A 25,027-nucleotide genomic window follows, 5' to 3' on the forward strand; every position below is an offset into this window, starting at 1 on the left:
CGCCATGCTGCCGCTCCCGCCGCGCCTCCGCCTCCTCCTCCGTGAGGGGCTCCCGCCGCTCCCTCAGGAGCCCCCGTCCCCGCCTGCCCCTCGCCCCACGCCGCCCTTCACCTTCGCCCCCCGCCGCCTCCGCCTCGGCCCGCAACACCCGCTGTTCGAGGTGAGGCGCCCCCGCGGGGCCGTGTGGGGGCCGCCGGCAGCGCGGAGCAGAAGGGTTCGCGCTGTGCCCTGCCCGCCCGCACAGCGCCGCTCTCTGCTCCTCTCTAGGATGGGGACGTGCACAGGCACCTCTACCTGCAGGGCGTCCTCACCAGCCTCGAGGAGGTGGCCGAGAGGCCCAAGTAAGTGGAATCAAGGAATGAAATGTGAGTGTGTGAGTTGGAAGGGCCCTTAAAGATCATCTCGTTCCTCCCCCTGCTGTGGGCAGAGACACCTTCTGCTGGGCCAGGGTGCTCCAAGCCCTGTCCAGGCTGGCCTTGGGCACTGCCAGGGATCCAGGGGCAGCCACAGCTTCCCTGGGCTGCTGCAGCTGGCACAGCTCCAAGCGAGAAGGCCAAGCCTGGGGGAGAATCTTGGTCTTGCTCTTGTGTTTAAAAGCCAGGGAGTACTTTGAATGCTGTGTGAGGTTCACCTTTGGATGCCTCTTAAAAAAGCACTGACCTAGCAGGAGTGTACTGGATGACTGAGCTGACATCCACAACTGCAACTTTTAGCCCAGACAGCTAATTTATTAATTAATGGCTTGTTTGTTCTTCAATGGGAATATTATCTAGATGATCCCCAAGCCATAATGGTTAATAAGTTTCCATCTGCCAGCTCCATCATGATCTTTGTTCATTGCACCTAGGATTTAATACTAAGTATTAGTCACAAAAAAAATGCCACAAATGTTGTGGCTGCAGGTGTGGGCCTAGGGGTTGGAATCAGATGAGCTTTGTGGTCCAATCCAGCCCAAGCCATCCTGGGATTCTCTGATAAAGTCATCTAGAGGAGATGTTTGCAGCTGAAAACAAGGCTCTAATTTAACTTAAAAAGTCCTGATTTCCCTGCAGGGTGTCCGAGTTCAGCTGCCACATCTCCGGGTGCAGCCAGGTGTTTGACACGCTGGAGAGCTACGAGCACCACTACAACACCCTGCACAGGAACGTCTGCTCCTTCTGCAAGCGCTCCTTTCCCTCTGGGAATCTCCTGGATATCCACATCTTGGAGTGGCACGATTCCCTCTTCCAGATAATGGCTGAGAAGCAAAATATGGTGAGCTGCCATGCCCAGCCCTTGCCTCGTGGTTGGTGTGTGCTTGTTTGTTTTTTTTTTTTCCCAGTGATGTCTTTTTTCCTTTCTCCTCCCTGCCTTTCAGTACCAGTGTCTGGTGGAAGGCTGCATGGAGAAGTTCAAGAGCAGCAAGGACAGGAAGGATCACTTGGTGACCGTGCACCTCTATCCTGCTGACTTTCGGTTTGACAGGCCCAAGAAGGTGAAAAGGTAACTGCAGAACTTTCCTCCTGTCCTGCAAGGAAAGTGTGAGGGAATTGGGTCTGAGGTGACCTCGCTGTGGCCTTCCAGTGCCTGAGGGAGCTACAGGAAACATGGAGAGAGGCTCTTCACAAGGGATGGGTTGCCAGGAAAACAGGGAATGGCTTCCCATTCCCAGAGGGCAGGGAGAGGTGGGATATTGGGGAGGAATCCATCCCAGATGGACTCAGTTCCTCATGAAGTACCTTTGATTTCCTTGGCTCTGGGCTCACGTGGCAGCTCCTGAGCCAGGATGTAAAACTTTGTCCCTGCAGTGGCTCTAAGCACACGAGCTCTCCCGTGGAGCAGGGCACCAGTGTGCCCATGGATGTGAGCGTGGAGACGGCAGAGCAATTCCAAGTGAATGCCATGGAAACATGGCATGAGGAGAGCATGGAGATCTCTCAGCCTGCAGCCAGCCCCAGCCCCTCGCTGCCAGAGAAACGGCTCTACAAATCCAGGTCAGTGCTTTGGCCTCAGGGCAAAAGGGGCTGGGACCACTCCATCTTATCAGCCCTTTGCAGCATGGCTTGGGCTGTTCTGTGCTGCAGATGAACCAGGCAGGAGTCCCACGTGTGCTTCCAAAGGCATTTTTGAAAGAAGGAGGTGTAAGGAAGAGCAGGTGTGCTCTGGGAGCTGTGTTTGTCTGCCCAGCTGAGCTCTTCCCAAGGTATTGCAGGATGCTGCTTCTGCTCTCCTGCTCCTCGTTCTCAACCACTGCAGCTGCCCAGGTGTTACATTTGGTAACACACCTTGTTGTGAAGGGGCCTCCAGGACAGGAATGTGCAGAGTACACAGGAAATCCAACCAGTTTTTCACCCATTCTTTAAATTATCGGGCGATTTACATGTCCTGCTTCTCCCATACCTTCCCATTCTGGGAGCTTAAATCCCCCTGAGAGCATTAAGCATCCCAGTGAGCCTGTGAGGGCTGGATCCTCACATGGATTAAAGTTTGTCTCCCTTTCCAGGATCCCATCCACAATTTGTTTTGGACAAGGTGCCACCCGAGGATTTAAAGGACCACGGAAAAAAGTCTGAAGGTCAGTGCAGCAGATTTGTGCAGCAAGACGAGCAGGCATGGAGCCAGTGCCACCAGGGATAGTTCCAGTTCCCACTCTGGAATAAACCACCCAAACCAATTAAAGCTCTGCCAGCATTTGGGCACATGTTCCTGATGTCAGACAGAACTGGCACCACCCAACTGAGTTAAGAATCCTCAACATTTGAGGAAGAGGAACCCAGAACGTGTGGTGAGGTGTTAAGGAAACTGTCTTGCAGCTGAGGCTGCACAGGTTTGGGTGTTTTTTTTTTTTCCTCTTGTGGGGAAAAAAACGGATTCAAGAAGTTACAAGATGACAATGTGACTGTACGGAAGCTGGAACCACTGAGAAGAGAAAATGGGGGAAAAAAACCCCATTGATCCTCAGTTCTGACTTCCTTCATCTCGCTGAAGTCTCCTCTGCACCCTGGCACCTGCTCTGAAAGGTCTGTCTGGGCCAGGAGAAGCATTTTCACAGGGAGTTAAAATAAAGTGACTTCCAACCAGGTGAATAAATAAAAGGAATTTTTACAAAATTGTTTCATAGTGAGTACAAGTGCTGTTTTGAAGCCCAGGCAGAGTCAGATTTGTGGAATGAACCTCCCTCCCTTTGCTGCCAAAGTCAGGTTGGGAAGGAGGTTGTTTTCCCTGTTGCCTTTCCCTTCCTTTGTAATCTCATCCTCCTGGAAAAAAACTGGAAACACAGCCACTGGTCTTGGGCTCCTGGTGAATCCTGACACTCAAAAATTGTGCATAAGGGGAAAAAAAAGAGGTTTCTGGAACAATGTTTATCCAAGAAGCTTAGGATCTATAATTGCAATTTTTTTCCCTTCCCCCTCTGTGAGGAATAGAAGATCAAAGGGGCTTTGAAAAATCCTTGCAAATGGGAGCAGGGAATGATGTTTACCGAGATGTAGGAGATTTCCCAGTGAGTTTTAAAAAGCTTTGCTCTGTTTAAAACTCATCCAGCTTGTCCAGCCCTAATCCCTGCTCCGTGGGCTCTGCAGAGTGCTGTCTCCAGCAGGCAAACCCTGCAGCCACACAGCCCAGGGACATCTCTCAGCAGGGAGCAAAGATCACTTCCAACACTGAAGCCCTGAATGAGGCTCTTTCCCCACACTGGCATATCTGGGAATGGGAAGCGGGCCGTGGCATGTGGTGGTCCAAAGGTCAGGCAGCAGCCCAGCCTGCTCTTCCTCACTGTGTTCAGGTTCAGCAGTTCTCACCTGGGAATTCCTTTTTCCCAGGGTCCCCAGGAGCCTGCCCTTGCTGCTGGGAAACAAATTGAAGTCACTGTTTGTCTCCTTTCTAGGCCACCAGCTTTTCCCAGAGTCCATGGCCAACAAAGTATTTCCCAGCTGGCCAGTGGCTGTCAAAAATCCTTATTTCAAGCCAAAACTTGAATTTCCCATCTCTCCAGAGATCGTGCACTGCCAGGAGGACACAGACCTGCCTGGAGAGCCCAGGAGTGCCCAGGGGAAGTGCACGGGGTGCCATCTCCCTGAGCAGCAGCACCTGGATAGACCCGGGGCCGGGAGGGACACGGGATGGGCGGCAGCGGGACCTGGATCCACCCGGGGCCGGGAGGGACACGGGATGGGCGGCAGTGGGACCTGGATAGACCCGGGGCCGGGAGGGACACGGGATGGGCGGCAGCGGGACCTGGATCCACTCAGGGCCGGGAGGGACACGGGATGGGCAGCAGCGGGACCTGGATAGACCCGGGGCCGGGAGGAATGCAGAATGGGCGGCAGCAGAACCTGGATAGACCCGGGGCCGGGAGGGACACGGGATGGGCGGCAGCGGGACCTGGATAGACCCGGGGCCGGGAGGGACACGGGATGGGCGGCACCAGCACCTGGATCCACCCGGGGCCGGGAGGGACACGGGATGGGCGGCAGCGGGACCTGGATCCACCCGGGGCCGGGAGGGACACGGGATGGGCGGCAGCGGGACCTGGATCCACCCGGGGCCGGGAGGGACACGGGATGGGCGGCACCAGCACCTGGATCCACCCAGTGCCAGCAGGCTGCCACGGGGCGGGCAAAGTGCGAGGCAGGTGTGACAAAAGGCAGCCACGGACAGGTAGGTCTGTGTCAGCCCCGGTGGGCACAGAGGGTGCTGTGGTCAGGGAGGAGCTGTGGCCACGGGAACGGGGTGTGGGCCAGCACCAACCACACAGCTTGTGCCACCACCTCCCTGCCATCTCTCTCTTCTCCACTCGAGGACCATGGGGCTCCGCAGTGCGATCATCCTGCTGGGCACGGCTCTCCTCCTGCTGGCACCCGACAGCACCCAGGTGAGCCCTGCCTCCACCTGTCCTCCTCCTGCCCCCTCTGATGAGGGGACCCACATGTGACCCATGCCCCCCCTTGGAACCCCCTTGTCTCCCCACAGGCTCTGAGCAGCTCCCGGTGGAAGGACCTGGCCATGGAGCAGGATTTGGCTGATGAAAGGTAAGAGGTGCTCCCATCTGGCTTGCAAAAACCAATAAAGCTTAACACCCCAACGTGGAAAGTGTTTCAGGGGGGAGTAAATTGTTGCTTTGTGCCCCCCAAAATGAAGGGAGTCCCAGCTCCATCTCCCTTTCTCCCCAAATTATGCAAACTCTCTGAACATCCAGTGGGTTTCTCTATTCCTTTGGTGAAACAAATATTTTAAGTTTGCACCCTGAGATCCTAACTGGTGCTTCCTGGGGTGTGGGCAGTCTCACCAGGGTCCCTGCACTCCACTGGGATGGGATTCTCCTGGGACAGGGGGGTATTTGGCAACCTCTCCTCGATGATTTTGTTCCCCTCTTCCAGCATCCTGGGTGTAGGAGCACCAGAGGAGGGTGAACCAGGTATAAAGGTCTTCTCCAGCAGTGCCTGGGCTCAGAGGGGCCCACCCCAAATCCAGGCAAGGCCAGAAGAGGATCGTGACAACCTGTACCATGCCCAAGATGATGCCAGCGAGGCCAGTGCCCAGGTGCAATTCTGGATGCCGGCCCCAAAGGTGCAGAATGGCCCGGAGGAGGACCGTGACCACCTGTACCACCCCCAGGATAATGCCAGGGAGGTCATTGCCCGTGCGCGTGTGCCATTCTGGATGCCAGCCCCAAAGGTGCAGAATGGCCCGGAGGAGGATCTTGACTACATCCACCATGACTGAGTGGAGATGTGCCAGGGCTGTGAAACGAGGGGTGGGAGCTGCCCCTGGGTTTCCCTGGAGAAAATTGTCCCTTCCTACTGAGCCTTGAGCCTCACCAATAAACCCATCCCCTCTCCACGTTCTGGTGGGCTCCTCATTACTGCCAGAAACCTGCAGGAACTCCCTCAGCGTTACCCCAAGGCGCAGGCAGGGCGAGGATGACGCCCTGGGACAGGAGACTCAGCGCATCATCCCAGCCTCTGTTCAGCCCAGGTGAGGCTGAGACAAACCCAGCACATTGGCCTTGTGCCCCAGAAGGTGCCACAGGCTGTCCCCTTCCTGGTGAACACCCAGACCTATGCTCCGTGAGGCTGCTCTTGCCCAGCCCATCACTGAAGAGCAGTAAGGGAGTGTGGGGGGGCTCAGTGAACCCCAGCATTTCCCAGCTAAGGCAGGACCTCGCAGCAAGGATGCCCATCTCCCAGCAGCACCTAGAAAACCCTTTAATAGCGAAGGCAGAGGTGGTCCCCACTGCTGGTTGTCACCCCAAACACGGCTCGCCGACGGGTCCCGGTCCCCTCTGCGGGGTAAGGCGGGGGTGGACGGGCTGCAGGAGGCCGTGGGGACCTGCACCACCCCAGGGACCTGCAGCTGCTGGGCTCAGCTGTCGGTGAACTTGGCCTTGCGCTTCTCCACGAATGCCTTCATCCCCTCCTTGCGGTCACTCTGGCACAAGCAGAGAGGTGAGGTGACAGTGAGGCTCGGGGGGGCTGCAGTGACCCTGTTACCCCTCATGCCACGAGGGGTGCCTGCTATCCCTCGTCCCCCTACTCACCGTGGCAAAGGTGGCGTAAAAGAGGCGCTTCTCTGTCCTGTTCCCCTCTGTCAGCGTCGTTTCGAAGGCTGAAAGCAAGGGAGAAGTTGGGGAGACCCCTCTGCCTGGCCTTGCAGCACCCCCAGGGGGTTCCCAGTCTGCCCCCAGCCCCTACCAGCATTGACTGATTGCTTTGCCATGGCAGTCACCAGCTTGGAGTTGCTGGCAATCTTCTCAGCGCAGGCAATGGCTGCATCCAGCAGCTTCTCCACAGGGTAGACCTTGCTGACCAGACCTAGGACGGGCAGTGGGAAGTAGGGGGATGGCTCTCTGCCAGACCCCTGCAGTGCCAGGGCTGTCTCCCACAGCCCTACCTGCCTCCTTTGCCTCCTTTGCTGAAATCTGGTCCCCGGTGAGCACCATCTCCATTGCCAGCGACTTCCCCACTGCCCTGGTCAGCCTCTGCGTCCCGCCGGCGCCTGGGGCATTTAGGGAAGGGAGAGGTTCAGAGAGGGACACCTGGGTGTCCCCACCCCAGCTGGGATGGGAGCCCCTGGCAGGTGCCTGCTGCTCACCCGGGATGGTTCCCAGCAGGATTTCGGGCTGCCCGAACTGCGCCCTCTCCCCGGCGTAGATGATGTCGCACATCATGGCCAGCTCGCACCCGCCTCCCAGCTGGCACGGGGGAGCAGAGACGGGTCAGGGGGTGCCACGGTGGGGACAGGGGGTGCAGGGAGGCGTGGGGGGCACTCACGGCGTAGCCATTGACGGCGGCGATGATGGGCTTGCGCACCAGGGAGACCTTGTCCCAGCTGGCGAGGAAGCCACCGCTGTAGCACTCCTGGAAGGTTTTATTCTGCATCTCCTTGATGTCTGCGCCAGCTGCAAAGGGAAGTGCAGTGGGACGCCAATCCCCTCCAAAACTTTGGGGTGAGCAGAGGCCATGGTCCTACCTGCAAAGGCTTTCTGGCTGCCGGTGAGGACGATGGCTCCCACCTTCGGGTCGTTCTCCATGGCCTCCAGGGCCCGCCCCAGCTCTGTCATCAGTCCCTCGCAGAGCGCATTGAGCGCCTGGGGCCGGTTCAGCTGGATCAGCCCCACGTTCTTCAGCGCCCCCGTCTTCTGTACCAGCAGGTACTGGAATGCAGCTCCTGCCCGCCACACCAGCACTGCCCCGTTAGCCCACCGGCTGCCGTGCACCGGGCGGACCCCCGGCCGCACCCCGGCCACCGTCACTCCATGCTATTTAAAGGCGACCTTGATACCAGCGGTCACCGGCAGCCGGCGGGACGGGCTCGGAGGAGCTCCCAGTGCCACCCTAGCCCGCGAAGATGAAGCCCTGTGACAACCCTATGCTGGGACAGTGTGTGTGGTCCACGCACCCAGTGCTGGGAGCGGGTGCACGGCCCAGCGGCCCCGGTGCCCGGTGCTGGGCCGCAGTGCCGGTGCCCTGGTACGCAGTGCCGCTGCCCATACATGGCGCAGGGCCCCGGCGCTCGGTGATGGGCCCTGGAGCGCAGCTCCGGAACCACGTGCAACCCGCTGGGCACAGGCCCGGTGCCGGGACCGTACCTTGCTCTAGGTCCCGGTGCCCGGTGCTGTGGCCCTGGTGCACAGCCCAGGGCCTCCGTGCCCGGCTCTGGGACTGCACCTGGAGTAGGGATGCGGTGTCCGGTGCCGTGGCCCGGTGCGCAGCTCAGGGACCACGAACAGGTTGTTGGGCCCGGGGCTACGACCGTGCCCGGTGCAAGGACCCGGTGCCCGGCGCTGAGCTGAGCACTGGGCTGGGCCAAGCCAACCCCCCCGCAGTGCCCCCCGGTGCCCCGGTGCTCACCGGCGCTGCAGCCCCGTGCGCCGCGGGGGGCGCAGAGCGGCGGCGGGAGGCGCGCTCGGGGGAGCGCAGTGGCGGCGGCGGCGGCAGCAGGCCGCAGGAGCGCTCGCAGCGGGGCGGCCATGGCGGAGCGCGCAGCGAGCCCCGCCCCTCCCGCCACCGCCCATTGGCGCAGCCGGCCCCGCCCCGCGAGGCGCCGTCCTCATTGGCCGAGGCGGGGCGGCGGGGCGGGGCCGGGACCCCCGGGCCGTGGGAGGGGGCGCGGAGGCCGCCCCGAGCGGGGGTCCCGCCGTGCTGCCCCGCGGGGCGCGGGCAGGGCCGGGGCGGCGGCGTGTGCGGGGTTTAGAGGCGCCGCGGGGAACGGGAAGGGAAGGGGAAAGGGTGAGGAGAGGGGATTCCCCCGCCGCCCCCCGCGAGGGGAGTGGGGGGAGTGCGGGGGGCGCGGCGGGAACGCGGCAGCGGGAGCGCGGCCAGGGAGGAGTGGAGAGGAGCGGAACGAGTCGGCGGCATCCCCGGGTCCGGTGAGCCCCGCGGGTGGGGAGGGAGGGAGGGCGTGTGAGTGTGCCCTGCGGCGGGGTGTGTGCGAAGCCGGTGGAACGCGTGGGTGCGAGCGTGTGCGGGCGCGTCATCCCCACGGCTGTGCGGAGCGTCACCCACAGGGTTCTGCGGAGCGCGTGTGTGCGGGAGCATCATCCACAGGGGCGCGCGTGTGCGGGAGCATCATCCACAGGGGCGCGCGTGTGCGAGCGTGTGCGGGAGCATCATCCACAGGGGCGTGCGGGAGCGTGCGTGTGCGGGAGCATCATCCGCAGCGGTGGGGGGAGCGCGTTTATGCAACACGCGGGTAGCTGCGTGTGCCGTGACACACGCGTGCGCGGCCGCAGCACACGCGCAAGCGGGACACGGCGGTGCGCGGTCCCCCGCCCGCGGCCGGGCGCGGCTGAGCGGCGGGGCTCTCCCTCCCTCCCTCCCTGCGGCAGGTGCGGGATGCGGCGGAGCGCGGCGGCGTGCTGGGCGCTGGTGCTGCTGGCCGCCACCTTCTGCGACACGGTGGCCGGCAAGGGTGGGCGCGGCGGCGCCCGCGGGGCGGCCCGCGGCATGGCGCGGGGGGCGGCCCGCAGCCGGCCGAGGGCGGCCGTGCCCCGGTACGGCTCTGCCGGGGCGGCCCTTCGCGTGGCGGGGGCGGCGGCGGCGGGAGCGGCGGCCGGCGTGGCGGCGGGGGCGGCCCTGCGCCGGGCCCGGCTGTCCGGAGAGCTGCAAGCGGGAGACGGCGTCGAGTACCGCGACGGCAACTGGACGGCGGCCGCCAGCACCTGGACCTCCGCCGCGCCGGCCGGGACCCCGCCGAGCCGGGCGCTGCCCTGGCTCTGCCCGCTGGCCGCCCTCCTCCGCCGCTGATGGATTTCGGGGGACCTGACTGTGCCCGGTGCACCCACGACACCGCGAGGACCGGCCGCCCCCGACGGGGCTGAGCCCCACGCCCCGGGCGAGCAGCGGCTCCCGGGGATACGGCCACCCACCACCGGCGGGGCAGGACCCCCGCGGAAGACCCTCCACCACCACCTCTCCACACCGAGCCAAACCCCGGCGGCTCGGGCACCCCTCTGCAGCGCGCCCCTGTCCGTGGCCTCGCCGTGTCCGGAGGCCGAGGAGGCGGCAATAAAATTGGGCGAAAGCAGGTGTGGCTGGATGCGGGGCGAGGGGCGGGACCCTGGGATGGCCAGAGCTCGGCCCCTGCCCACACTTCCTTTATTTCGGGATGGAAGCTCCTGAGCAGGCCAAACCCAGCGAGGAAAGAGCTCCCTGGCGAGGAAAGAGCTCCCTGGCGGCTTCCAGGTGCCAGCCGGAGGCACCAGCCCTGCCCCCGGCTCTCCGCGGCCGGCACAGCTCTCCATGGGAGCATCACAACAGCGACACCACAGGGCATCCTGCCCCAGCGGCCTCTCGCCAAAACGGGGGACAGCCCTGGCAGAGCCACTTCAATCACACCCCATAGCTCCCTGCTGAGGTGTATCCAGCTCCAAGGGGCACCAGGGTGTCCCCAGTCCAGGGCTGCCAGCAGTGCCTGCCCAGTGACAGGTCTCAGTCCAGTGTCACCCTGCCCAGGCGTCCTGCTCGGAAGTCCCGCAGGAACTCGTAGGCAGCAGCTGGGTAGTTGAGCATCATCATGTTGACATTCCCTGGAGGTGGCAGTGGATACAGGAGTGTCAGTCCAGCCTGGAGCTGACCTGGGATCCCCAAAACTCCCAGCCCTGCAGCCGGGATCACCCACCTGTGCCTGTGAGCACCTTCACCTTCTGCGTGCGGCCCTGGCTGAGGGCCACGTGCTTGAGCAGGGCCTCGATGTTGTCGCAGGGCTGGCCCAGCCTGTAGCGCTGCACGTACCTGCCAGAGGACACAGCTCACACCCCCCAAAACTCCCTGGCCATGGCATCTCCATCACCCTCTTGGCACCCTTCCCTGGCTCACCTGAACTGCTGCTGCTTGTTCAGAGTGTACAGGAGGTAGTCGGCCATGACGTCCTCCCCCACCAGGTGATCATGGATGGCTCCTGGAAAAGAGGGTCAAGCCCCGGCTTCCCTCAGCCCTGCCTAGCCCTGGCCAACCCTCCTTCCACCCCCTCACACACAGGGGGTGTGAGCAGCAGCGTGACCCCAGCCTTGGCCACAGCCTCTGGCTCACCACACAGTGCCAGCTTCATGCCCGTCTCCACATCCCCCAGCCGTGGGGGCAGCACGCCAGGGGTGTCCACCAGGTACATCAGGGGCTGCTCACACACCTGGCATAGGGCGGCAGGGCTGGTAATTAGCACCACATGGCTAACGAGCGAGGCACTGAGCTTGAGTTAAGCTCTTGCTGCAAAGGGGACCTGAGCAACCCTCCAAGAGCAGCTCGGAGAGCCTGGAGGTGTCCCGGATGCAGGGACGGTACCTGGATCCTGGACAGCACTGCCTTAGTGATCCCTGGCTCGCCCCCCACCGCAGTGGCTTTGCCTGGGGGCACAGACACAGTCAGGGACACAGGTGGCACTGTGCCCAGCTGCCCCCCGAGCCCTGGCACCGTGCAGAAATACCCTTCTTGAGGTGCAGCCTCCGCAGGGAGTTGATGAGCGAGGACTTGCCCACGTTGGGCACACCGATCACCAGGATGTTGTGTTCAGAGCTCTGCGAGCCAGGGAGACACGGGCAAGGAGCAGCTGGTTACAAACCACCCCCTGCAGCAACAGGGAAATATCCCAGTGTTTGCCCTGCCTGGCACTTGGGGCACATGTGGGAGCAGCCTTGTCCCTTGGCTGGAGAGGGGTGACCCTCTGCTCTGCACTGGGGCAGCCTCACCTCCTGCACTGGGGGCAGTGTGGGGGCACCACAATATAAAAGAGATGTAAAGCTGCGAGGGAGTGTCCTAAGGAGGGACACAAGGATGGGGAAGGGCCTGGAGGGTCACACAGGGGCTGGCTGAGGTCATTTGGTTTGCTCAGCTGAAGCAGAGCACACTGAGGTCAGACCTCCCTGGGAGCTGCAGCTCCTGCCCAGGGCAGCCCTGAGCTCTGCTCTCTGGGACAGGGACAGGGAATGGCTGGAGCTGTGCCAGGCTGGAGATCAGGGAAGGTTCTTCCCCTAGAGGGTGCTGAGTCCAGGCTCTCCAGGGAATGGGCACAGCCCCGAGGCTGCCAGAGCTCCAGGAGGGTTTGGGCACTGCTCCAGGGATGCCCACGGTGGGATTGTGGGGTGTTTGTGTGCAGCCAGGAGCTGGACTGGATGGTCTTTGTGGGTCCCTTGCAACCCAGGACATTCTGTGCCCCCCATGCATGTGCCTCACCTCAGCCCTGTGGTAGCGTGGGCCACTGGCCACCAGCCTGGCAACCATGGGGACAACCTGCAGAGGGACACGGCTGTCACTCTGTGCCCTGGCTGGCAGCAGCCACTGGCTTGTTGACACTGTGCCAGCAGGATGTGCACAACAAGGACTGAGCAGAGGACTTGGGACAGTCCCAAGGAAAGGGAAGGGGGAAAGGGAGCAGCCAGCTAGAGCACCGAGGGCTCTCCCTGGGGCTGGGAGCTCACCAGGGAGCAGGGCTGGGCTGCTGCCCCACTACCTTCTTGACATTGACATCACGCTGGCAGTCAGTGAAGACTACGTGCGAGCATCCCCGCTGCTTCAGCTGCTCCAAAACCTCCTGCAGGGATGGGAGGAGGCACTGCTGTCACCCGCCTGTGACACCGCCGCTGCCGCCCGCCTGGCCCTGCCCTGGCGCTCACCGGCTGCCGGCGGGGATCAGCCAGATCCGTCTTGTTCAGCACCAGGACGTGAGGGCGGATGCCCAGCGCCTCCTGCAGCGCGGGGTTACGGCCCGACAGCGGAATGTGGCCGCGCTAAGGACAGTGACTGCAAGAGCGTAGCGGGAGGGGGATGGAGAGGACGGGGAGAGGGGCAAGGGTGGTCTGGAGGGACAAGGGACAGGGTTCTCCGGCAGCTGTGCAGGATATTCGGGCGTCGTGCACCTCCACGAGGCAGTCGGCGCGGCGCAGCGCCAGGCGCATCTGCCGCAGGCCTGCAGCACACAGCACAGCGCGGGGTGAGCGCTCGGTGGGCGCGGTGGGCAACCCGGTCCGCCGCGCTGCCGCCCCTCACCTTTCGCCATGTGCCGCGGGAACCACGAGGCCACATCGCGGCCGCCGAACTCGAAGCGCTCCCGGAACCCTCCCGGCACCGTCCCCGCCGCCCTCAGCGCGGCCCACACCCGCATGGCTCCGGCGCGTCACTTCCGGCGCGACAGGAAGCCGCCTCAGTGACAGCCATGGCGGAGCCGCCGCCGCCGCCTCAGCGGGGTTTGGCCGCACCTCCCGGCGGCACGGCGAGTGCCGGGGCCAGCGGAGGGCACGGCGTATCCCCCGCGGGCCCCGGCGTGCCCCTCGCGGGCCCCGGCACTCCCCGTGCCGCCGTGTCTGAGCCTCAACCCCCTCGCCCACCCGCCCCGGAGGCTCCCCCGCGGCCAGGCCCGACGCAGGACCCGCTGGACGATCCCCGCTACACCATCTCCAGCACCAACTGGTATTGAACCAACAGCGCAGCCCCCGCTCCGTGGAGCCAGCCCCGCCGCACCCACCCCGCCACGGAGAGGAAGAAGCCGCCGGCGCGGAGGTTTCTCAATAAAGGAGACCGAAGGGCAAAGCACCGCGGTTTATTTTGCCGCCTCAGGACTGAGGCGCGGGGACGGGCGCCTGGAAGAGCTGGTTGAGCCGCTCGGCCTCTCGCCACCCCGACAGCAGCGCCCCGTGGGTGGTGGAGTAGAAGGTGCGGTGCGTGGCCTCGCCGGCGAAGAGGAGCTGCAGGGGCTGCGGAGAGGCGGGGGGTGAGCAGAGAGGCCGCGGGGCTGGGCGACAACAGCCTCACCCCCCGCGCTCCGGCACCCCGCGGGCACGGCCGCTTTACAAACCCAGCACGGGCACTTTCCCTTCCTTAGGAGGTTGGGAGGAGCCGCCTGCCCACGACTTTTGTGGGAATGCCCCCTCTGGAGCTCAGCGGGTGACCCGAGCACTGGTGACCCCCGCAGAGGGTCAGCAGTGCCACCTCCCCGTGCTCCTGCAGCGGCCTGTCCCCACCGCTGTCTGTCTGTCCCCGCCGCACCCCCTGGAGCTGAGTCCTCACCCGGGGGTCCCGGGGGTCCTCGGGCAGGGGCTGTGCGAGCACATCGATGTCGTCCCCCGAGCTGCCGACGGCCACGTAGCTGTAGGAGCCGCGCGTGTAGGGAGCGCTGTGCCAGCGGGAGCGGAGCACGCTCCTGGGCGCGGGCAGGTTCGGATTCCCTGCGGATGGGGCTCAGGGCTAGGATCGGGAGATCCCCCCGGGGCGGCGGGCGGGCGGGGCGGGGCGGGCACCTGTCATCGTGCGCAGGACGTGGGTCATGGCGCTGAGCACCTCGGCGTCGCTCAGCGTCTCCATGTGCTCCGACTCCTTCCCCGCGATGAAGCCGCACAGGACGTGCCCGTGCCTGGGGCGGGAAGGCGGGGCTGAAAGCTGCTGCACCTCCCCGTGCCCACCAGCGGCCCGGATGCCCCAAATCCCCGGCCACCTACTGCTCTGGCGGCTGCAGCACCACGAATCCGATGAGCTTCTTGAACCAGTTGGCCTCCAGGTCAGCGTCGGGCTCCTCCAGGGGCGACTCGTCCTCCCACACCACTTCCAGGAGCTGCTGCTCGGGCTCCCAGAAAGGCTGCTCGAACTCCAGGAAGATCTTGTTGTTGGTGCCAAAGCCCAGGTTGCGAATGGCCCGTGCTTTCCGCTCGGGAAGGGGGGGCTGGAAGAATTCCTGCTGGCGTTCCTTGAGGAAACCTGCAGCCACAAGTTCGGGCGGGCAACGGGGCAACTCTCAGCTGGGCTCCTAAATGGTGTCTGAGGTGCTCTGACCCCCCCAAACCCCTTTCCAACCTCTTCCCAGCGGGAGAGGGGAGGCTGGGAAGGGGTTTAGGCAATCCCTGCCCTCCACTTGCCCATCTCCAACCGTGCCAGCTGGTCGGAGGGCAAGGGCGGGGCAAGGGAAGGTGTTGGTGTCCTCACCCAGCGGGACAGTGATGATGACGTGGTCAGCAAGGAAGACATCTCCATCCTCGCACTCCACCCGGACAGGGAAAACCCTGCTGCCATCGTCGCCTTCCTCACGGAAGGACCCTTGCCAGTGGATGGTCCTCACCGCCTTGTTGAACAGGACGGTGCCCTCGGGCAGCTCCGAGAGCAGGCGCTCGGCCAAGCCGCTGTAGCCACTGTGGGAGGAGTCACCGCTGGGGACGGGGCGGCCCCCGGATCGCTCCTTCGCGTCCCGCTCCGGAGCCCCGCGCTTACCCTGGGAAGGTGCAGTCCAGGCCGGGCAGCGACACGTACTCGCCGAAGGGCTCCAGCCCCACCAGGTCCATGCTGTGGGTCCCGCTGATGCAGCACTCCAGCTTGAGGCAGGCGGCGAGCACGGCCAGCTGCAGCCGCCGCGCATCCCCCTGGCCCCCCGCCATGGTGGGAACCGTCCGGGCGATCTCTGCCCGCACGTACTGACCCACGCTGGGCCACGGCGGCTCCTTGGAGCCCTGGAAAGCGCGGGTGGAGGCCAGGAGGGCGTAGAAGAGGTCGCGGGCTTCGCGCACTGCCTCGGGATTCAGCACCTTGCCCGAGCTGCCGTAGGTGACGGACGGCAGCGGGGGGTGGCCGCCCCCCTCCACCTGCTGGTTCTCCTCCCGGGCGGTCTCCGGGCCCAGCAGGCCGTAGCGGGAGGCCAGGCAGAACACGGGATTTCCCGGCGAGGGGCCGTGGATCCAGTGTGCCCCCATCTCCGCCAGCCCCGACGCTGCCGGGAAGGAGGGAAGGAGGAAGGGACAAGGGTCACGCCGTGTCGTGCCCGTGGAGGAGCGCTCGGGGCGCAGCGGGACCCCCCGCGCCCCGTGCCCCCGAAACGGCCGGAGCCGGCGGGCCCCGCCGCGCCCCCGCTGCCCCCCGTGACCGGCTTCCGTTCGGTCCCCGCGTGCTCACGGGACCGGCCACCCCCGCCACGTGTCCGGCCCACTCCGGACCGGCCCCAGGGGCGGGGTGTCAGGTGCAGCGGCCCCCGCATCCCGGTACCGCCGCCCCCCGCCCCAGCCCGGGCCCGCCCCCCGGTGCCGCCCACCCCCGGTTCCCGGAGCCTGCCCCGGCCTCCCCGCCCGTACCGAAGGGGCGGGTGCAGACGCGGCCGCCGGCGCGGGCCGCCGCCTCCAGCAGGCGGAGGGAGCCGTGTCCGCGGAGCCGCTGAGCCGCCCCCAGCCCCGCCAGCCCCGCGCCCACCGCCACCACCCGGGGCCCGCTGCCCTCCATGGCCGCCCGCGCCGGCCGGTACCGCCCTCCGCCGCCGCCGGCACCGCCCGCCGCCAACGGCACCGCCCCTGGAGCGGCCCGAGCCCCGGCAGGGAGGGAAGGAGGAAGGAAGGGATGGAGGGAGGCATGGATGGATGCCCGTGGGTCCCGGGGCGGGGATGAACCAGCTGCCCGCACCCCTGGAGGGCAGGGGGAGGCCGCGGTGGGAGAGGGGCCCCCCCTGGAGTAGGGGCAGCCCTGGGACCACCTCCCCACCCTCTTCCTCTCCCCGTTTTGCTCCCGCTCATCCACCTTACACGGTGGCGGCTAGCCTCCAAGGTGGAGGAGCAGCGGATGCCATCGCTCCGTCGTCCCGCTGCGCACATCCCAGCGGAGCTGCCCCAAGGGCCGGTCCCAGCGCTCCCGCCCACCCGTGATTCCCAAACCTTCATGGATACAATAAAGCTCCACTCCCAAGGCTGTCTGGTGGGGTTTTTTTGGCCAGCAAGAGTTCCAGCCCCCTGCCCAGGGGTGGGGTAGGGTACTGGATATACTGGGATACTCCCAGCTGGGAGCCTCGGAGAACCCACGGTGCCACCCAGCTCTACCAGCTGGCCCCGTGTCCCTGCTGGCCCTGCCAGCTCCCCAGAAAATATTCACATGCAAGGAAGAGCTGGGAGTGTCAAAGCACAGGCTCCTGAAATCCCCTTGGAGTATTTATTTAGGAGGGATTTTCCCCACCTCCGGGTTTGCAGCCAGCAGCAGGGTGGGACGGGCTGGGGACATCAGCTTGGCAGCAGCTTCCCAGGGGAACGGTGGCCCTGCAACCCAGCCCAGGGCATTTGGGTCACCAGCTCTCAGGGATGAGGGATGATCATTCCCAGTGTCTTGGTGCTGAGCCAAGCAGCCATTCCTAGGGACCTTTGGCCACTGAGTCCCAGCCCAAATAATGCAGGCAGCTGCCTGGCTTGGCCCAGATGGAGACCTTCCACTTCCTGGGGACTTACCTTGGGGAAAAATGATTCTCCAAATCCAACCTGAACCCCCTGAGCGACAATCTGGGGCCAGAACCCCTCACTGCATCACCTGTTGCTGCTGCCAAGAAGGGTTTGGCCTCATGCATCCCCTGCATTCCTTTGTGTGCCATGGCTGGGGGGCTGCGCTCAGCCTGTCCCCCCACAGCCAGACCCAACAGGCCCAGCTCCCTCACAGACTGGCTGCTCTAACCCACGACCCACCGTGGGGTCATGGCAGGGTCCCCATGTGCCCCTGGCTCAGCACCATCCTGTTGGGGCCCTTCCAGCAGGGCTGGTGGCTCCTCTCCGCTCCGGCGCCTCGGCCAACCCCGCTGCTGCCCTCCCAGCACGGTGCCACCAGTGCCTGAGGAGCTCCCAAGCAAAGAGGAGAGACCCAACAACCAAGGGACGTGTAGAAAGCACCATCACCACAAGCGTGTCAGGCCAGCAGGGAGGAGGGGACAGCAGTGTCCCAGCCCCTCCTCGGGGGATGGACAGCTGACACCTCCCCCGGGAGCCGCCGCTCTACCGGGACCCCTCCATCAGCCTCAGGATGCTGCTGTAGAGGCGCCCAGGGGCGTCCAGGCCCCAGACAAAGTCCCAGTGGTTCCAGTCGGGGATGTGGGTGTAGGTGACGAGGTGGCTGATGCGGGGCAGCAGCTGGAGCACATCCCTCCAGTCAGCTGCCCAGTCCTGCCCTCCCGACCACACCGCCGTGGGCACTGGCATCTCCTCCACGCGGTACAAGGGCGGGGTGTCCTGGGGGGACACGGGGGGCTCTCAGGTGCTCAGGGAACACATTCTGTCCCTGCACCACCCTGGAGAGACCCCCAGCACCTCCAGCTGTCAGCACTGCCACAGCAGCTCCTACCTGGTGGTACCTAGAGGGGTTCTCACTGCCGTAGTCAAAGGCTTTGAATTCTCCGGATTTTATCACCTGGGAAGAGAGGATGGATCTGCTGGGGGAGGATGGATCTACTCTCAGTGAGAGGATGGATCTGCTGTGGGAGGATGGACCTGCTGTAGGAGGATGGATCTGCTACTGCATGGGTCTTGCATCTCACAGCCCCCTCAAGGCACCCATCATGAGAGGATGCTCAGAAAGTGTTTGTGGAAGTCCCTGCTCTCCATGTGCCCATCTCCAACCATGCCAGCTGGCTGGGGACAGACAGGACAAGGAGAGGTGTTGGTGTTGGGACATTGCAGGAGGAGGTGGCATTCCACCTTTTCTAACAGGGTGGCTTTTTGACCTCTGGCTCCATGCCTGTCCCTAGCCATGGGTGACAAACCAAGGTGCTCCACGTGACTCCTTGGCTGCCCTGGTGCCACACTCTTCCCTCTGAAATCCTGCTCACCACCAGCTGTGTGTGCAGGGTCCTGCTGCAGCTCCTTCAACAACCTGATTGTCCTTTTCCAGCTTCCATTACCAATAATTTGGCTCTGCAAGGAGGCACATGGGTGGGGCTCTCCAGCCTGACCCCACTTCCAGCAGGACCAGTGCTGAAGCTGCAGAGTCCATCTCCAGGGTGTCCAGGCCCCCTTTGGTCAGGGGGACACGTTGTTGGCTCCCCATTTTCCTCCTCATCCAGTTCCCCCAGCTTCTCCTTGGGCTTCATGGTGTCCCCAAGTTCTGCTTTGGGGACTGCTGGGGATCTCAGCATCCATCTGTGGCCTCCCCATCCTGTCCCTTGTCCTGCCTGGCCCAGCACAGGACACACACTGCAGTGTCCCCTGGTCCCCAGAGGCACTAGGGCAGCTCATCCTGCACCCAGCACCTCTTCTAATTTCTTGCCTTTACTTTCCCAATGTCTGGGACCCCTGAGCTCTCGTGTCTGCCCTGGGCACAGCAGGCTCTCAGCGAAGGGACAGTGGTGAAGCATCTGTGTCTCAGGGATCCTACCTGGGCCCAGTGGATGATGTTTTTGACAGAGGTGCCATCTGGATAGTGGGATGTGTACACATCCAGCCGTGTCTGCAAGGAAACAAATCCCAGCTGTGGGTGCTTTCCGGCGGATGGGAGTGGAGCGGCAGCTGCCAGGTGTTTCCCAGAGCAGCCACTGCTGAGTCACGCTGGCTGAAGAGCAGGACCAGGCTCAGGAACATAATTTTCATCAAAAACCAAGTGCTGTGAGGCAGCATGGGGAGGAGAGCGATGGGGATGAGGGATGAGCTCTGTGACACACTTTACACGGGGCAGAGGGACACGTGCTGCCCACGCAGGGTCCGCTTGCTGCGAGCACGGGGGGCGAGTGGCTGTGGCAGGCTGGGCAGGGTGGGTGACACAGCAGCATCCCCACTGGAGTGGCACACCCACCATGTTGAGGTTCTTCTCGTTGTAGCCACCCAGCAGGAAGAAGAGGTTGGCACAGGGCCTGTGCAGCAGCGTGTGCCTGCAGAGCTCGGGGAGAAAGCGCCACAGCTTCCTGATGCGCAGGGACGCGTCCGTTCTGCCCAGCAGCAGCTGCGGGAGCAAAGGGACACACAAAGGGCATTCCCTGCCTTCCCTCCCTGCAGCCCAGCCCCTGGGCTGCCCCACCAGGCAGTAAACATCAGGAGTCAGGCAGGAATGTCAGGGCAGGAATAGCCAGGAGTCAAGCCTGCTGCGCCCCTGCCCCACGGAGATGTGGGCAGCTTGTGGCAGGAGTTGGTGCTGACTGATCACACTCCAGGGAAATCAGGATTCACAACTCTTTCCTCCCACCTCCCCCAAGCACAGGGTCTGTTTTTCATGGAATCAACACAGCAAAGCTGCTCTTCTCCAGGTGTTTGGTCTAGGGCCCCTACAAGTGCCCTTGTTGCAGTAAGGTAGAAAAATTATAAAGAAAAGCCTTATAAAATCAAGCCTGCTCTGGCTGGCCTGTCATTTCTTCTAAGGGAAGCTAGCCCTTTGCAAGTTCCCATGTGAAAGCAGTCCTGGGGTGAGCAGTTCCTTAACCTAACACCCAGCACCTGTATAAACTGGTTTTTCACCATTAGGCAGAAAAAAAATCAAAATAACCTCTCACAACCAACTTTTCCTGCCTGTGCACACCGGGGGTTTGAGTGACCAATCAATGCAGAATAGCAACTTGTTAATTACCAATAAAATAATTGGCAAGAAAGCTCCTGACCAATTAGAGTCACACATGAGGTCTGTAAAACTGTATAAAAAGGAGTTAAAGTGTAAAAAGGACTAAAGAAGGGGCTTTTCCCACCATGAAGAAAATGGATTTATTCCCATATGTCCCCAAATAAAGACCACGTGTATCCTACAGATGGAAAGAAAAAATGCACTCAACAAGGCCCTCCAGGACAGCATGTGTGCCTGAATTGTGTCTGTGCTAAAAAACCAGCAGGAATTAACTGTTTTCTGCTGCATCAGAGAGCCCCAGGGGCTGTGTCTGGGCACGATCCCTTCTCTAGAAGCAGTAATTTTGGGGCAGGAGGGTGTGGAGTGATCCCTTACCGGAATCATCTGGAGCTTGTTGTCCATGAGGAACTGCATCTTCATGAAGGGACTTCTGGTGTGCTTGAGTGACACTACTGGAGCCAGGGCAAAAAACATTTTGACTTTCTGAGCCAGTTCGGGCAGCGATGAAAAGGCAATAAAAGCTGAGAAAACAGAATAAACAACCTCAGGCTTGCTCCATCTTTCCTCAGGTGCTTAATCTGAGGGCTCACTTGGACCCAGCTCTGCTGAATTGATTATCTCCACTTGGAAATCTGAGTGCTGTTGCCACCTTCCTGCTAAATGCTGGTGCAAGAGATGCCCAAAGGGAGGCAACACCTTTATTCCCTTGGCTGACCGGGCACTTCAGTGGGGAGCCCTCTGCTTTCTGCTGCCAAAAGCACCAAAATGGAATTTTTCAGGCCAAGGTGGTGGGTGACCCTTTGGAACTCACCAATTGAGCAGCCCTGGGAGTGTCCAACGTAGTGGAGCTGCTTCTGCCCCGTTTTCTGCAGCACAAAGTCGATGGCGGCCGGCAGGTCGAACATTGCCATCTCATGGAAGCTGCAGCACAGGAGGGGGATGTTGGCTGGGAGGCAGCAACTTCCTCTGAGCTGCCTTGCACTGCCCAGCTCTACATCTGGGGCTGATTTTCCAGGGGAAAATCCCTGGCATGGATCCCTCCTGCCATGGCATCACCCTGCCCTGGGTGGCTTAGTCCTCCCACGGCCGTGGGGAGCAGTAAACAGACTGTGCAGGGCCTGGCCAGCATTCCAGTGCCATACCCAGCCAGAGCTGGCTCCCACCGGGATTACAGCACCAGCTCTGCTCCCTGGGATGCTCCTTCCCCCAGGGGAATGGAGCACTGCTTCCTGCCCGTGTGCCTGTTGGTGGGAGGTGGTGAAAGGCAGGTTTTACTAAAAGCCTCTTTGTGAGCTTGGGGATTCTGCTCTGGAGAGGCAGCGGCAGCTTAAAAAGAGGGGACAAGAGGCAACAAGGTCTAGGAGCAGGGGAGGTGGCAATGACACTGGTGGCTGCCTCAGTGGAGGTCCCTGAAGCAGGGCTGCTGTCTCTGTGTGTCCCCACGCAGGTGGCAGTGCCCCGTGCTCTCGGCAGCTGCAGGGAGGTGCTGGCACCGTGTCAGCAGGCAGGTCTGCTCAGGTCCCTCCATCCTCCCCAGGGCAGCCTGTGCCAGGGATGAGGTGCTCTGACTTGCCTGCTCAGAGGCACCCACCTCTGCCTAGAGCTTGGTGCCAGGTAGAGAGCCCCTGCCAGGCTTTTGTAAGGCGCTCCAGCCCACCTGAAATCCCAGAATTCCACCTGGTCCGCTGAAAGGTGCTGGTGTCTCCGGGACCAGCTGGTCCCCCGGCTGTTTGCCAGCCACACATCGTAGCCAGAGTCTGCTAGTATGAAGCCAAGGCTGTTGTTGGCCAGGTTTTCCACCCAGTGGCTGCCTTCTCCAAGGATCCCGTGCTGGAGAAACACCACTGGCTTGGCCCCTGGGTGCAAAAGAAACAGCACATTTCATTGAACCACATTCTCTATTCACTCACCCCAAATAAAGGCCAGTAAAGCCTCTTCCTTGCACTGCCAGAGGAAATGCAAAATATGCATTTAGGCCACAGCTTTGAGTGTAAATTGGAGAAATCCCACGGATTCAGTGTTTTTTGCTTGAACAATGACTATTCCCCCAGCCTGTCCAGGTTCATCCATTTCCCTGCTGACACTCAGGGCTTTTATTTTTGGCTGGCTCTGAGAGAAATAGACCTGTACCTCTGTTCTTAGGCTTTTCTCTTCCATGAGGAATCCTGTTCAGGTGGATGTAGTAGCCATCCCGAGTCAGCACTTCATACTCCTCGCTGGGGTACCCTCTGTGGCAGATGATCTGGCTCTGGGGGAAGAAAAACCCAGGTGGGAAACTTTCCACAGTAAAGGCATGAAGAGCACATCACTTGGTAAAACCGAACTTGTGGGACATGGCTTTGCCCGGGCTGTCCGTGGACCAGCTGAGGACTTTTTGCGGCGGAGGATGCTCCGTGCAAACCCCGCCCCAGCACCTGCCCGGGGGAAGGGGAGATGCTCAGCCGCGGGCGGGGAGGGGAGCTGGCGGCTGCAGGGCTTGAAACCATTGGAACCAAAAAGGTTTACTGACGCCCTTGAAACCGAAAGGATTCACTGACGCCTGACCCCGCTTTGCTGGCGGCTGGCACCGATTTCCTGCCGCAGCGCATGTCACATCAGGCTCCGGGTGATAAGGCGGGCAGATAAGGTGGTGGCGCAGAGGGACAAACCAGCCGAGCTGGGCTGACTGGAAGGGCGGTGGGATAAACCCCGCAGGAGCTGTTCGTTGCAGGGCTCCCGAGGCTCTGCCTGAGCTTTATTTATGCTGAAAACTCCGCAGACTGGGAAAATCCAGCTGCGGTCCTGCCCACGGGTTGCTTTGCTATGAGGAAAGGTTAAATGCAGCAATTCAATTTTATCTTATAACCCAGCTTCAGAGCCTCTCAGGGCTCACCTGGACATGGCCCTGAGCGATTTGCTGCTGCTGAAGGGGAGGAGCCACGCACAAATTTCTACCCTCTGGGGAGACATCTGATCAAATCCAGTCTGGGATTATCCCCGTCTCTAAGTGCCCTGCTGGTAATTGCGCTTAATTCTGCCGGGAGAATTAATGATGGTGTGGAGGCAGCGTCACATCCCAGCAGCTCAACAACACCAGCCCTCTCCAAGCCTCTCTCTCCTCCAGCTGAACGTGCCCAAGCCTTCAGACAGGAAATTCAGACAGGAAATTCAGAGTTCTCCTGGCTTACAACGTTCATGAGAGCCTCGGGGTTCAGAGCCTTCTTCTGCTTGGTGGCACCTTCGGAGCTGGTGGCTGCTTGTGCCAGGAGCAGGACTGCGATGGACAGCCACATCTCGTGCCTGTGTGAATAATGACACTGACAACAGCAACAAAAATAATGATAATGATAGTAATAATAGCAACAGGAGCAGCAGCAAGAGCGACAACAGCAACACCTGTTGCTGTTGTTGTTGTTATTGTTGATCGTTGTTGCTGCTGGGGTTGATATGAATGTTTGTTTCTGCTTGGTTGGGATGTGTTAAGTTCCTCACATATCTGAAGATGACATGTCATTTTCTGGGCTGGGAAAGTGGGGGGAACTCCCAATTTCAGTTTTCTTTGCAGTCCACATGAGAATTTTTTATACTGTACAGACAGGATCTGATACTAGGCTGGAGCCTTTTTTATGTTTTTAATGGCAAGAAGAAGAGAACCAGCTATGCAAAACAAGAACTAAACCAGTACTGGGATAATCCCAGACTGGGCCAGTTGTCTCACAGAGGAAATTAACCTAAAGGGGGAGTTTATGCTATGGAAGGGACATGTTTAGTGTGGCTGGGCTATGACTCTGTCTATACTTTTCGTGTTTCTCTATTGCTTAGCTTTCCTACCCAAAACCCACTGTAAACAGATCCTATTTTTCAGATCCTATGAGCTGAAACTGGTAGAGCCTCATAGGAAGGCTCCTGGTTAAATAAGTGTAGCCTGAAAAAAACACCTTTTTGATCACCTTAGATGCTCCTGAGCTGAGCAGAGGCCTATTTTTAGTGCACACAGTTAACATTACATATGATTTCTGATGGTTCTGCCAGGCTCTCAAAAGTTAGAGCCCAACTTCAGCCCAGCAGCATGAACTGTGAATTACTCTCTGCCTCCCTCCTTCTGCTCCCACACCACGAGACTTTCCTACCCTCTGAAATACTCCCAGCAAACCTACCTGTGGTGTCACCAGGCTGCGAGTTAAGACCAAAAAGAAAATAAAAAAAAAAAGATCAACCAACCGATGCTTTTCCCCCTGGGGGCGGCTCCGAGAGGACACAAATCTGGAGGACAAGGAGGGAAATAAGTTACCAGGCAGCTCCAAAAGGACACAGATCTGGAGGGAAATTGGTTACCAGGCAGAGCCCTGGCACGTCTGGCCAGGCTGCTGGTGGCAGTGCCAGTGGCTCTGTCATCCCCAGAGTTAAAAGGACCGGGCTGTGTCAGAGCCCAGCCACGCTGGCATTGCTGCTCACGTGTCCTCCAATTAACAGAGGGGTGCTGATCACTCCTGTGGCACCTCCCTTCATGGGAGGCTTCCCGTGGCTTTCGTGCTTGCAGAGGATTGCAGTGCTGCAGAGGCAGCCGGGTTGGTGTGCTGAGGAATTCCAGCTATGGAGTTGCACCTTAAGCTCTTGATAGCCAGGGTGGGAAAGAAAAAAGCCAACGAGCCAGGGGAAAAATACAAACAAACAAAAAGACAGCAGCTTTTCTCTGTAAAGGGTCATTTCCTAACTCCCAGGGTGATTTCCTGTGTCCCAGGGTTATTTGGAAGAGTTCCTGGGGCAACAAAAACGCTTGGTCTGAACTCATGTGTTCAGAAGGCTGACCTAGAACAGAG

At 61.3% G+C, this 25,027-nt stretch overlaps 6 protein-coding genes across 6 annotated transcripts; 2 read left to right on the forward strand and 4 right to left on the reverse strand.

The window, feature by feature from the left end:
- Nucleotides 1-4: 4 nt before the first annotated feature.
- Nucleotides 5-3,029, forward strand: ZNF511 (zinc finger protein 511; the record flags this gene model as incomplete). The annotated part of the gene is made up of 6 exons (XM_084210142.1): nucleotides 5-160; nucleotides 268-341; nucleotides 1,053-1,254; nucleotides 1,358-1,482; nucleotides 1,788-1,973; nucleotides 2,483-3,029. The coding sequence occupies 6 exons, from the start codon at nucleotides 5-7 to the stop codon at nucleotides 2,550-2,552; spliced, it is 813 nt and encodes a 270-aa protein (XP_084066268.1). The 3' UTR covers nucleotides 2,553-3,029.
- A 3,140-nt stretch (nucleotides 3,030-6,169) lies between these two features.
- ECHS1 (enoyl-CoA hydratase, short chain 1) lies at nucleotides 6,170-8,487 on the reverse strand. Its single transcript, XM_084210575.1, has 8 exons — nucleotides 8,331-8,487; nucleotides 7,450-7,647; nucleotides 7,251-7,378; nucleotides 7,072-7,171; nucleotides 6,871-6,975; nucleotides 6,672-6,791; nucleotides 6,518-6,585; nucleotides 6,170-6,408 (listed from the first exon to the last, which is right to left on the reverse strand). The coding sequence occupies exons 1-8, from the start codon at nucleotides 8,449-8,451 to the stop codon at nucleotides 6,343-6,345; spliced, it is 906 nt and encodes a 301-aa protein (XP_084066701.1). The 5' UTR covers nucleotides 8,452-8,487; the 3' UTR covers nucleotides 6,170-6,342.
- Nucleotides 8,488-8,718: 231 nt separating this feature from the next.
- SPRN (shadow of prion protein) lies at nucleotides 8,719-9,857 on the forward strand. Its single transcript, XM_084209913.1, has 2 exons — nucleotides 8,719-8,848; nucleotides 9,308-9,857. The coding sequence occupies exon 2, from the start codon at nucleotides 9,315-9,317 to the stop codon at nucleotides 9,723-9,725; it is 411 nt and encodes a 136-aa protein (XP_084066039.1). The 5' UTR covers nucleotides 8,719-8,848; nucleotides 9,308-9,314; the 3' UTR covers nucleotides 9,726-9,857.
- Nucleotides 9,858-10,222: 365 nt separating this feature from the next.
- MTG1 (mitochondrial ribosome associated GTPase 1) lies at nucleotides 10,223-13,130 on the reverse strand. Its single transcript, XM_084209912.1, has 11 exons — nucleotides 12,960-13,130; nucleotides 12,813-12,879; nucleotides 12,587-12,689; nucleotides 12,424-12,504; nucleotides 12,147-12,203; nucleotides 11,401-11,491; nucleotides 11,259-11,320; nucleotides 11,010-11,106; nucleotides 10,797-10,878; nucleotides 10,600-10,712; nucleotides 10,223-10,507 (listed from the first exon to the last, which is right to left on the reverse strand). Exons 1-11 carry the CDS (start codon nucleotides 13,072-13,074, stop codon nucleotides 10,410-10,412), a joined length of 966 nt encoding a protein of 321 aa, XP_084066038.1. The 5' UTR covers nucleotides 13,075-13,130; the 3' UTR covers nucleotides 10,223-10,409.
- Nucleotides 13,131-13,160: 30 nt separating this feature from the next.
- PAOX (polyamine oxidase) lies at nucleotides 13,161-16,195 on the reverse strand. The gene is made up of 7 exons (XM_084209911.1): nucleotides 16,019-16,195; nucleotides 15,168-15,660; nucleotides 14,886-15,088; nucleotides 14,405-14,660; nucleotides 14,207-14,319; nucleotides 13,977-14,134; nucleotides 13,161-13,663 (listed from the first exon to the last, which is right to left on the reverse strand). Exons 1-7 carry the CDS (start codon nucleotides 16,161-16,163, stop codon nucleotides 13,523-13,525), a joined length of 1,509 nt encoding a protein of 502 aa, XP_084066037.1. The 5' UTR covers nucleotides 16,164-16,195; the 3' UTR covers nucleotides 13,161-13,522.
- A 656-nt stretch (nucleotides 16,196-16,851) lies between these two features.
- On the reverse strand, nucleotides 16,852-24,598 carry LOC311156370 (lipase member M-like). The gene is made up of 11 exons (XM_084210239.1): nucleotides 24,499-24,598; nucleotides 24,365-24,380; nucleotides 23,396-23,507; nucleotides 22,359-22,476; nucleotides 21,886-22,084; nucleotides 21,040-21,149; nucleotides 20,604-20,749; nucleotides 19,473-19,619; nucleotides 19,059-19,130; nucleotides 18,030-18,095; nucleotides 16,852-17,917 (listed from the first exon to the last, which is right to left on the reverse strand). The coding sequence occupies exons 3-11, from the start codon at nucleotides 23,498-23,500 to the stop codon at nucleotides 17,684-17,686; spliced, it is 1,197 nt and encodes a 398-aa protein (XP_084066365.1). The 5' UTR covers nucleotides 23,501-23,507; nucleotides 24,365-24,380; nucleotides 24,499-24,598; the 3' UTR covers nucleotides 16,852-17,683.
- Between the last annotated feature and the right edge of the window lie 429 nt (nucleotides 24,599-25,027).

This window comes from Fringilla coelebs, assembly GCF_963513975.1.
Source record: "Fringilla coelebs genome assembly, chromosome: 8".
In the NCBI taxonomy this organism is placed as follows: Eukaryota; Metazoa; Chordata; class Aves; order Passeriformes; family Fringillidae; genus Fringilla; species Fringilla coelebs.

What these genes read in the sequence shown, in the direction of transcription:
- ECHS1 (XM_084210575.1), bottom strand. Translation starts at nt 8,451, where the DNA reads ATGGCCGCCCCGCTGCGAGCGCTCCTGCGGCCTGCTGCCGCCGCCGCC. An exon ending in CCTGCTGGGAACCATCCCGG is followed by an intron (nt 6,976 to 7,071) that starts GTGAGCAGCAGG and finishes TAAATGCCCCAG; the next exon opens with GCGCCGGCGGGACGCAGAGG. An exon ending in TTTACGCCACCTTTGCCACG is followed by an intron (nt 6,409 to 6,517) that starts GTGAGTAGGGGG and finishes TGCTTGTGCCAG; the next exon opens with AGTGACCGCAAGGAGGGGAT.
- SPRN (XM_084209913.1), top strand. Translation starts at nt 9,315, where the DNA reads ATGCGGCGGAGCGCGGCGGCGTGCTGGGCGCTGGTGCTGCTGGCCGCC.
- MTG1 (XM_084209912.1), bottom strand. Translation starts at nt 13,074, where the DNA reads ATGCGGGTGTGGGCCGCGCTGAGGGCGGCGGGGACGGTGCCGGGAGGG. An exon ending in GAGGCTGCACCTCAAGAAGG is followed by an intron (nt 11,321 to 11,400) that starts GTATTTCTGCAC and finishes CTGTGCCCCCAG; the next exon opens with GCAAAGCCACTGCGGTGGGG. An exon ending in CATGAAGCTGGCACTGTGTG is followed by an intron (nt 10,879 to 11,009) that starts GTGAGCCAGAGG and finishes CCTCTTTTCCAG; the next exon opens with GAGCCATCCATGATCACCTG.
- PAOX (XM_084209911.1), bottom strand. Translation starts at nt 16,163, where the DNA reads ATGGAGGGCAGCGGGCCCCGGGTGGTGGCGGTGGGCGCGGGGCTGGCG. An exon ending in CTGGACTGCACCTTCCCAGG is followed by an intron (nt 15,089 to 15,167) that starts GTAAGCGCGGGG and finishes CTCCTCCCACAG; the next exon opens with TGGCTACAGCGGCTTGGCCG. An exon ending in GTGCTGCAGCCGCCAGAGCA is followed by an intron (nt 14,320 to 14,404) that starts GTAGGTGGCCGG and finishes TTCCCGCCCCAG; the next exon opens with GCACGGGCACGTCCTGTGCG.
- LOC311156370 (XM_084210239.1), bottom strand. Translation starts at nt 23,500, where the DNA reads ATGTGGCTGTCCATCGCAGTCCTGCTCCTGGCACAAGCAGCCACCAGC. An exon ending in GTGGAATTCTGGGATTTCAG is followed by an intron (nt 21,150 to 21,885) that starts GTGGGCTGGAGC and finishes CCTGTGCTGCAG; the next exon opens with CTTCCATGAGATGGCAATGT. An exon ending in ACAAGCTCCAGATGATTCCG is followed by an intron (nt 19,620 to 20,603) that starts GTAAGGGATCAC and finishes TTGCTCCCGCAG; the next exon opens with CTGCTGCTGGGCAGAACGGA.